The 10,638-nt window shown below is 37.2% G+C and overlaps 2 protein-coding genes across 4 annotated transcripts in view; one reads left to right on the top strand and one right to left on the bottom strand.

The window, feature by feature from the left end:
- Nucleotides 1-6,926, top strand: part of frrs1b (ferric-chelate reductase 1b) — a 7,822-nt gene extending 896 nt beyond the window's left edge. Inside the window, exons 2-15 of the mRNA XM_079601091.1 lie at nucleotides 3-70; nucleotides 207-301; nucleotides 735-882; nucleotides 1,024-1,206; nucleotides 1,651-1,749; nucleotides 2,502-2,652; nucleotides 2,731-2,844; nucleotides 3,485-3,600; nucleotides 3,680-3,766; nucleotides 4,360-4,457; nucleotides 5,307-5,365; nucleotides 5,677-5,820; nucleotides 6,018-6,118; nucleotides 6,207-6,926. Coding sequence (XP_079457217.1) covers nucleotides 300-301; nucleotides 735-882; nucleotides 1,024-1,206; nucleotides 1,651-1,749; nucleotides 2,502-2,652; nucleotides 2,731-2,844; nucleotides 3,485-3,600; nucleotides 3,680-3,766; nucleotides 4,360-4,457; nucleotides 5,307-5,365; nucleotides 5,677-5,820; nucleotides 6,018-6,118; nucleotides 6,207-6,299 — 1,395 coding nt within the window. The 5' untranslated portion in view covers nucleotides 3-70; nucleotides 207-299 and the 3' untranslated portion in view covers nucleotides 6,300-6,926. The remainder of the gene's footprint in view (nucleotides 1-2; nucleotides 71-206; nucleotides 302-734; nucleotides 883-1,023; nucleotides 1,207-1,650; nucleotides 1,750-2,501; nucleotides 2,653-2,730; nucleotides 2,845-3,484; nucleotides 3,601-3,679; nucleotides 3,767-4,359; nucleotides 4,458-5,306; nucleotides 5,366-5,676; nucleotides 5,821-6,017; nucleotides 6,119-6,206) is intronic.
- A 276-nt stretch (nucleotides 6,927-7,202) lies between these two features.
- The window catches only part of palmdb (palmdelphin b), a 39,925-nt gene continuing 36,489 nt past the window's right edge, over nucleotides 7,203-10,638 (bottom strand). For all 3 annotated transcript variants that reach the window (XM_079601089.1, XM_079601088.1, XM_079601090.1), the window contains 3 exons: nucleotides 8,486-10,553; nucleotides 8,260-8,348; nucleotides 7,203-8,090 (listed from right to left, as the gene is read on the bottom strand). In XM_079601089.1, coding sequence (XP_079457215.1) covers nucleotides 8,007-8,090; nucleotides 8,260-8,348; nucleotides 8,486-10,553 — 2,241 coding nt within the window. In that variant the 3' untranslated portion in view covers nucleotides 7,203-8,006. The remainder of the gene's footprint in view (nucleotides 8,091-8,259; nucleotides 8,349-8,485; nucleotides 10,554-10,638) is intronic.

Raw genomic sequence — 10,638 nt, 5'->3', positions numbered from 1 at the left:
AGAAATAGTCGGATCATTTAAGTTAATAAATTCTGACATTTCTCAGCTTCTTCAGTGTGACAATAAAGTGGTCAGTGACATTTATTGAGAACAAAATATTGTTATTTATTAAACTAAAAAGATTAAATACTTAAGAAAATGATGGTACTTTGTTTGTCTCAAATGAATATAATTTATTGTATCTACGGTATTTTCAATATTCACAGAACTCTGCTGTGAGTCATACCAGCGATTCCCACAAGACAGAGGTCCAGGTGATCTGGGTAGCACCAGCTGACTCTCCTTCCAGTGTGCAGTTTATGTAAGTATTCAAATGCTGTTTTTATCCACTTTCTAGTTACGAAACATAAAGTCGGCATGAAACAGAAGTTGCGATAGTCTTTTCTTCCCTATTGTGATGTATATCCAAGTGAAACGGCTTCTCGGAAGAAGAAAAAAATTAGAGTGGGACTTGATTTTGTCCATCGGGAATTGACTGGATGGTTGTGGTTTGCTATTAGTCGATCTCGTGTGTGTGACAGGCTGTCCCGCCCTCACGCTAGTAAATGCGTCATCAGAGATGAAATGTCGCTGCAAGAGGGAGGGGAAGTTATTTTGATTAAATATTACGAGGGCACATGAATTGAAAAAAATAATGTATAATAAATTATAGATGCTGCAATATTGCATAAAAAAATAAGAATCGTCAATCTGGATTTCATGGTGACTTTAATGTGGGTTGTTTTTTCTTTCAGGTTAACAGTTGCCCAAGGCTATAAGGAATATTGGGTGAAGATTGCAGGTCCAGTGGTGTCCCAAAGGGGTGTCGTTCCTCCACCGCAAACTACCTTTGGAGGTTCCACTGGTGCCGAAACCACAGCTTTCTCAACACTGTCACGTTCAGTGAGTCGAAACACTGCTTAAGTTACTGGAGTGATAGTTTACACACTGTCATGAGTTAGTGAACATTTCAGGCTCAGAATCGTTGGAATAAGTAAATAATACTAATGAATAATAATAATAATAATCTCTTCTCCTCTTCAGTTCACCTCTGAGGGCTGTGGAATCAGGAAGTCCTGTCTGAGAGATCCACAGGGCTGTGACCCACAAAATGACACAGCGTGTCACTTCCTGTCCTTTAGGGCAGAGGGCAATGGTGTGATGTTTGAGCTCAGTGGACCTGCAGATGGTTATGTGTCCTTTGCTTTATCACTGGACAAATGGATGGTAATATAGACAGACACTTTCTAATTTCATATTTTATATCCTATTGTACAACATGTAGTACTTTGACCTTTTGTAGTATGACACAGTCTATGATTTCTGATAAATAGTCTGAAAGTGTGAAATCGTGGTTATAATGATTTAAAAAAAAAAAAACATTTTAAACACATTTCCATTGTATTTTGTTTCTCTTTTTTGTTTAACTTTAAGCACTAAAATAACTTTAATAAAATATATATAGGCATATTTTTCAAGAAAAAGAAATGACAAAAATTGCTAAAACTTTAACAAAAATTACATTTACAAATATTTCTGTAAACAATATCATATAAAAGTATACCATTGATTTAATAGTGATGTAATAGTATATAATTGATCCTAAAATAATGCCTTTGAATGACTAGCATGTCTTAGCATAAATAATAGCAAATGTGTTGTGAATTTCAGGGGAATGATGATGCCTATCTGTGTATCAAAGACACAGACAGAGTTGACATCAAGGCTGCATTTCTTGTTGGACGGACTCACCCAGAAATCTCTTCAGAGGTATACTTGCATTGATTGAACAGTGAAAATGTCTAACAAAACAGCACACCCTGGTTTAAGTGAGAAATAATCTATGACGGTCCATTGATTTATTAGAAAAACAATGCACAGCCTGAGCCGAGGCGGAGTTTGGTTTCATTTATTCAGCATATATTACGGTTTCCACACCTCAAAATATTCAGGTGTGGCCTCTGTTGCTTAGCCTGACTATGTCAGACTTCGTACTTCCGCTCAATTTCATTTCGCTTCTACAAAGCGAAGTAGCAGAGTTTGGTATTACCAGGCTATCTGTTGCTAACTCTATTAATCAAATTTGAGCTGGAAATGGCAGCTTGAGTTAGTAATGCAGTTGTATTTTAGCGAAACAGCTTCTGGAACATGAAAAAATGAGGGTGGGACTTGATTTTCTCCATCGAGAATTGATTGGATTGTTGTGGTTTGCTATTGCTGCAAATAAAAATAATGATGTGCATGGATAAATCATTTATAATAAATAAATAGTCAATTTTGATTTCATGGTGACTTTAAGCTTGACAGCGCTGCTTGCTTTTTACTTGTGCACATTTTTGTTCCATGGAAGAAGGAAAGAATGGATTTGAATATGACATGAAGGTGAATAAATGATAACAGGAATTAGATTTTAGTTTTTTTAATTATTACTTAAAAAAATTACTAAACTATTTGAAGACAAAACCCTCAATATTATTAATATGAATTTAATATCTGGTCTTTGTGCTCATATTCATTTCTAGAACATTCTGAAAGACACAGCTTGGAGACTATCAGACGGAGTGATTCAGTGTAGCTTCCGCAGAGACATTAATCTCCAACCTGACAATGGGAATCGATTCATCCTGGACCAGATGTACTACCTCTTCATGGCACATGGTCGAGCTGAAAATGGTAAGACATTGTTTTTTTTTCATTATTATTATTTTCTGTGGCTGAAAGTGTCAAAGACTCTGTTTTCTCTCTCTCCAGGGCTAACTCATCGACATGACCGCCAACCTCTGATTTCGACCTATCAGAAAGTCGTAACGGGACCTCCTGAGGATCTAACTGGTTCTCGATCGCCCTTGCTCATCAAATATCATGGTGATGTTAAATAACAAAACTGGGCAGATTGTTTGTTTGAATCGTTATAAGAATTGTTAATTGAAATAAAGCTGAAATTAAATAAAACATAAATAGAAGAAAATATTTAACTTAAAAATAAATTCCGATAAATGAAAATTCTATCTCCGCCTGATAGAAAATTCTTGGCAACTAATGGAAATAATAATAAAAAGTTCTAAAATGACTAAAACTGAAATGAAAATAAAATAAATTAAAGCTATGTAATATAAAAAAACTTATAAAAGTGACAAAAGCACAACTAAATTACTAAAAAATATATAAATATAAAACTAAAAACCAATAAAAAAATAGTATTAAGTTCTATCATTTTAGATAAACACTAAAATGATCTGTTTTGGGGACATGTTACAAAAGATTTCTATTTAAAATAAATGCAAAAAATAAAAGGTAATACAAAACATTATTAAGTACTGTAGTAGAGAATAATGCTAAAATAACACTGTGGGGAAGTAAACATCAACCTAGCAAACACCCAAAATACCTAAGTAATTGTGTAGTAACATCCTTGTGGCAACATTTACAAAAATCGTAAAGTTTTAAAGATAACATCTGGTTTCTGTTGACCATTTTAAAACTCAGTATCTGTTTGTATATGTAGGGGCTTTCATGCTGATCGCCTGGATGTCGACAGTCAGTGCTGGTGTCATCATGGCACGATACTTCAAACCCGATTGGCCTGAAGGGAATATTTTGGGGCAGAAGGTCTGGTTTCAGGTAGGAGCTTGTTTGCTAAAATGTGGATTTCAGAACATTTTCAAATGTAAATCATCTTCAAGGCTTTCTGTTTCCACAGTTACACCGAATGCTGATGACCCTCACAGTTCTGCTCACCTTGGTCGGCTTTGTTTTGCCTTTTATGTACAGAGGAGGCTGGAGCAAGGTAACACACACACAGAGACAAACGTCTGCCTATGAGTAAGACTCAAGATTTAACAGTGTGTCATATTTTCGCCCCCTTTATCACACACCTCTGACTGTTCAACAGCGCTGTCAATGTGTCAGACCCACATGCTGTCTGCTCAGAATAAAAAAGAGCCAATAAATGTCCCGTGCTCATCAGCTGTGACCCATCTTTTTGGCTCGTTTATGAAAAACATACCCACTTTTCTTCAGGGATTAATCAAGTACCATGTTGATCGAGTGTCTTATTAATTCTGCAAGTGCTGGCTTATTTGAGCCTCAAGCTGACACGTGTATCCATTCGTAAGGCTGGGCATGAGGGACACATTTGTGACTCACCAGGGGCATCTGTGACATCCCTCTTGCCAAGTATCTGTCACAGCTTCTGTCATTTCCTGTGTATGACCAGCTGAGGGCGCCCTGTTCCAGTGTCAAACCTGCCCCCACACAAAATAATACCCATCAGACTTGTACAAAGCTGTTCCCTGTCAATACTAATTTCTTCATGAAGTTTGTTGACAACATTAGCTTCATGGATACAGTCCGTTCTAATCTATAAAATATTGTCCACAGAGGGCAGGCATACACCCCTATTTGGGCTGTGTCATCATGGCACTCGCTGTCATCCAACCTGTCATGGCGCTTTTCAGACCAGCGCCAGACGCCTCCAGGTAAATCCTGGAAACAGGAGCACTGCATAATACAGCTAGAACAGAAATGTTTACTATGAACTATTAGCATATACTGCAGTTTGTACTGTGCACTGCATAGTATTTTTTTTAAAGTAGATTTGGCAAAAAAAAAAAAGTAAATGTACATTGATAAAGAGGCTCTCACAATCTGGTCTGATTGTGTGCTGCACATATACTGGCAAATGTTGTGTGTCATCTGGTGTTTTTTATTCATACACAGTATATATGTTGTGCAAGTAAATATGATAATTAAGGTAGTATAGCATTCTGAACATACACTGTTTTCGTAAGGGTTTATTACATTTCAGAATCCTGTTAAACACACAGTATACTCTACCATTCCAAAGCTTGGGGTTAGTAAGAGGTTTAATCAGTAATTTTATTCAGCACATTAAGGACATTTTTAAATCAAAAGTGAGAGTAAAGACATTTATAATGTTACAAAATAATTATATTTCAAATGAACGTCTGCTCAAATGAGCCTTGGTGAGCAAAAGAAAACAATTAAAAAAAATCTTACTAACCCCATTTTATTTTAATGGCATAGTACAATATACCATCCTGAACAATATACCCAGCTTCTGAATTGTCTGTCAGGGACTATAATATTTTATAAAATGTTATACACAGTATGCATAAATAGTATGCAATTCCAGTAAACGTGGCTGCTAAATTGTCTGTTAGGGGTTTTTTTTTTTTTTAGACAATTTACTTTATTGTCTGTTTTATAGTGTACTGTAGATCGCTTGTGATTTACAGTTTTAATATTAATTGTGAAATGAAATGGTCATGTTTGTAATGTTTTTTTTCTGTAAAACCTGCTCTCAGGAGATACATCTTCAACTGGATGCATTTTGGAACAGGAACAATAGTTCAAATCATAGCTGGTAAGACACAATGCTGTCAAATAGCCTCGGATGGGTAATTATGTGGCTAAGATCTATAGTAACAACAATATTGACAGCAGAAAGCGGCTTTGTAAGCTCAGTAAAATTGCGCAGTAAACAGTTTTGTCGGAATAAAATTGTCTAGATTTGATTATCATATCATAACATAATTGAACTATGTTATATAGTGTATAATATGTTGTATTGTAGATTTATGGAGGCTAGTCATGTTATGATGCATAATATTAGTATTATGTCCCTGAAATACTAGCAGTATGTGTTAAGCGAGCTGTGTGTGTTTCCTGATTTAGTTGTCACCATCTTCCTCGGGATCCATCAGCAAGCTCTGCTCCTGCCGGCTCCATGGTCCACAGGGGTCCTGGCGTTCATTGTGGTCTGGTTTGTGCTGGCAGATTTGGTTCTGGAAGTCCATCGAAGGGGGGTTTTACCAATAGGTCAGTGAACCGCCTCCAACCATGTGGGTTTTGTACCTGGATTCCTCAATTTACTGTTTATGAGCAGTGCTTCTGGAAATCAATTTTGCCGTATGAATCCATTAAATTGTAAAAGTTTTTTATTACACTGCATTAGTAATTGACATATTGGGTTGAATGCTAATCAGCTTCAGTTTTTGCGTATGTGTGCTTTTCAGGTAAATATTTTAAAAACGTCAAAATCTACACAGAACATATTAATTCTGATGACAAAGAGGAGATTATGTTTGTTCCTGATGAGAATGAGACTTCTAGCATGGTGAGTTGAGTTTGTATTTATTTCCTCTTGACAAACATGCGCATTACATTAATGTTATACCCATTGCGTTTTTTGTTTCTTTTTCTAGGAATCTTGTTTTAAAAACATAGTTCTGGCTGTTTATCTCTGTGGAAATCTGGGATTTCTGACTGTTCTCCTTTGGACCATCGGTTCAGTATGACACCTCAGCAGTCATTTCCACATTTAGACTCTGGGACTTTCACTAATTGTGCCTATGTTAAAACAAGCCAAAGAACAGTGATTATTTAAAATGAATTTGTTTAACTTGAAGTTACATTTCCTTACTGCTGAGGTATAAATCAATTTAGTTGTATAATTTTTTTTTTAGAAGTTTTTGTAATTTATTTTTATTATGAATGTTATATGGTTTACCTATAGAATTATTTGTTGTAAAGAACAAATTATGCTTTTCAAATTATGTCTCCGGATTATCTGCTTTTTTTATCGAATCTGAAGAGCGTATTCCCTTTGTGTGTTATTTGGTGAAAGCATTATTGATCATATTTACAGATCAAGTACGGTAAATATGAAATGATGTTTTTGAACACTGTGTTCTGGATGAGGATTTCTGAAAGTGAATTGTGGATTTAAAGACTGTTACTGTTGCCTGAGATGTAAACATTCACAACCACCATTAAAGACTAATGTGTTCATTCTGTACAAAGACTGAATGTAGTTTGGATGAAATGGACCATTTAATGAAGGTTTTTGCACTAAAGACCATCTGTGACAGATCTATTGCCTTTTTAAATAAAGCTGTTTTTTATTATTAAACTGTGTTACTGGCTTTATCTTCTAGAATGTGTGCATATATTTTGTATTAATACATCTATTTGGATTGTTATTTCAGCCGTTTAAGAATATGGGTTCCTGTGCTGCTGGCTCTCTCTTTAAAATCATCTTTTGGTGAGTTATTTCATATAGATTGAATATCATGCCACTTATGTGATCACATTTTTGTGTGAGGAAATGTTTTCTCCTGTGAAGTGTTATTAATACAAAGACAATCTTGTGCGTTTGCTCATCAGAGTTACCGTAACTGTTTTAGTATAAAAAGACAATTGATTTTAATTGACATTTATTTTGAACATGTGATTGTTCAAATGGTATGCAAAGCAAGTATTTTCTTGAGACTGACATGGTAAGCAAGGTTAGCAAGCAATACTCTTTTAAAAGCATGGCGGTTTGACAAATATGCACATTTTCTGTGGACAACAAAGCAACAGGTCATTTTTAGATAGTAGATGATTTTCTGAAGAGATTCAAGCTTTTCATACTGAGTGTAACTGAAGAAATGTTATCTGGATGCAGATTAGTATCTTCAAAAAATGTCCTCTATTCCTAGAGCAATCATAGCAATCAAATTTATATTCATTCTTTAAAAAAAAGAAATCTCTCAATGATTTCCTTTTGACAAAAGATGCTAAATTGTTTCTGCTATATTTAACAAAATGCATCCATTTTTTTTTTTTACTTAAATGTTATCCTAAAACCCTTTTAATACTGTTTAATTTTTTCATATAATTTAGGGATATACAAACATTTCCATACAAGAAAATACGAATATATGAATATACGAATATACAGTACATATTCTCCTCAACTTCATAGACAAAACACTAAAAAATATGGTTTATAAGTCTCTCCTCATCAAAGAGGAATCACAAATATGCGTGAAACAGTACATTCAAATAACATTTAGGCATCTCGGCTTATGCAGATTTGTTTCTGGATCAACAACAAAGTCACACAAGCAGCAGTAGCAAGTGTATATGCTGTCACAATAAACAAACAAGTTTGAGCATTGAAAATTCTCTTACGTAAAACAGCTGCAAATTGACGATCAGTGTCCATCTTTTTTTTTGTTTTACTCATTGTTCGCAAACTCTCCTGCCTCCCAGCGCAAAGCCATGGCACTTTTACGTCGGCCTCCAGCATAGGTTTCAAGAAACTATTGAGAGGACAATAAGTGATTTTCATTTTCAATTTTATCTTTGAAAACACAGACGTTTTGAGATCATTACAGATAATTTTATATAAATACACACACACACACACATATACATATACATACATATACATACATATACACACATATACATATACATATCGATACTTACTCGATGATCACATGACAAAGCTGAACGATCCATTCTGCATGTTTTCATTGGAGATGAAGGGGATGATTTACATTTAATTGGCACATCATCTGAAATTATATTGAAAACCAATAATGAACAGATATTTTCTGACATGCATGTGTTTTGCAGTCTCAGTGATGTAGTCATTACTTTAGATCAATGGAATTAAAAATTCTATCTGTTTTTTTCTGTTGGAATGCAGTACCTGTAAACAATGAGCTGTCCAAACGGTTTGGAGACATCAGGAAGTGATCCTTTGAGTAAACACTGGCCCTTTGACGCTTCAGTTCCTCTTCTCGCTGCTTTACCATCTTAATCTCCTCATCAACGAGAGATATCGTACTCCTGGACCGCAACTTAAAAAACGGGTTGTTGAGAAACATCTTCTCCTGGGTTTCCTCAGAAGCAGAATTCAAGTTGAACTCAGATGCACTTCGAATGATGAGGTTTGATGTCTCCAGAATGATGAGATTAGGGGTATCTTCAGGTCTCCAGTCTGCAGATTTGGAGGACACCATCTTTCCATGTCGTGGACTTGGAGGGAAAGGCTCTGGGTCGAGGACGATAACGCTGTTGGTGGCCAAGTCTAGTTTCTGTGAGCTTTTGGTTGGTGAGGAGGTAATGATGAAAGAAGGCATCATGCTGACGAGAGATTTGGATATACTACTATCGTCATCCTGGTGATCAAACATCTTCCTTTTCTCATCGACTTCTTGGCATAGTTTTCCAGGGTTCAAGGTGGCAGATCTCACCCTCATCTGTACGCAGTCACTGGAGTACGATTTTGACATTCCCCTCTCACGCCTCAGGTTGTCCTCACGCTCCATGGTCTGGCGAATCTCTTTCTCAATTGGAGTCTCTGGGTCTTCAAACGGCGATCTATAACTAGAGTCGTCCAGACCTGAATCCTCAGAGCAAGGGCTAAACTGGGTGTGCGCATAGTCCTCTGCAAGCGACAAGCTCTCAAGGTCCCTCTTGGGCCGGTCGATGTTGCGGACAGGCGTATACATGAAACTGTGACTACCTTGGCAGGTGCCAGGTCGAGTTGTTGGTGTGCTTGGATGGTGTGTCAAGTTTTTCGTTTGCTCTTCGATCTCTAGCCACTGTTGGCGAGCAACTTTGAAATCCACATGTTCAGTACTGACGTTCTCGCTTTTCATTTCCTGAATCACACAATAATCTTTCGGCACCTTTTTGCCGGAATCGGATTTGACGGAATCGAATGAATTGCTCTTGTGGGTTGCTGAGCCTCGTCCAAGATCCTCATCATCTTCGGAAATCTTGGACAAGCCGTGGAACAGTGTGGATGAATTGTAAGATATCTCTTGCGGTTGCTGATCTGGGTCATTCCCTGGTTGTTCTAGCACTTCTTCTCCCACTGGAACCTCCTGCTCTTCAGTTCCCTTTGAAACTTCCTCAGTATTCAGAACTTCTGTTTTTTGAATAAAGAGTTCTTGTGCGCTCAGCTCAAGGCTGTCAAGGTAGGAATCATCATCTTCCTTATTGATGGAGGAAGAGAAGAAACACCTCCATTTATCATCGGTTTCGCTGTCTGGCGACGCTGCAGCTATTTCGACACGAAGACACTCGTCTATTTCGTCTGGGTCGTGACAGGACTCTGTGGAGACGTCTGACAGAACTTCTTCTCGGATGTAGTGCTCAAGGATGGTTTCTTCTGGCTCCTCACATCCAAAACTTTCTAAGATGGCTTCATGTGAGTCTATACCCAATGCGTCTAACATATCTGGATCGTCAACATCATCTGTTTGAGGTGCGATGTTCTCCAACGGTTCTTGTCTCAGCGAATCTTGCCTCTTATGCGTGACGTCATTTTCATACACGCTCTCAGCACTTGACGGAGTGTCGGATATCGAAGAGGTAATTGACTCATTGCGATAAAGTTCTTCTTGAGTGTCCTCCAAGACAAGCGCCTCTTTTGGACTGCAAACGTCTTCAAGCTCATCGGCCTTGATCTCCGTAGGAGGTAAGCCTGCTAAAATGTTGGCCACAACTTTTGTACTAATGGACTCTAAAACATCTGCATCATGACAAACTTGTTCATCTATGTTTCCTGTGTCCTTGCTCTCAGGTAACTCGGTCTCCAGGACTTCCATTTCACAGTCAATTATGTTTGCTGTGCTGGAGTTTTCACTTGTCTCCATGGTTACAGGCTCAGACAGGGACTTCAGCTCTGTATGCTCTGGATTCTCAGGATGAGAAGAACCTGCAATCTCTTCCAGTCTATCCACCTCTTCAAGCTCACTCGTAGCTCCCTGCAAGAGAAAAATACGACAAAGAAATTCAAAAGCAGTAAGAGGAGTCTCATTTCCCTAATCACCAAAACATTCACAGCATATC

This window comes from Phoxinus phoxinus (genome assembly GCF_949152265.1).
Source record: "Phoxinus phoxinus genome assembly, chromosome: 24".
NCBI lineage: Eukaryota > Metazoa > Chordata > Actinopteri > Cypriniformes > Leuciscidae > Phoxinus > Phoxinus phoxinus.
Note: the sequence above shows the minus strand (reverse complement) of the source record. Positions and strands in the feature narration are given on the sequence as shown.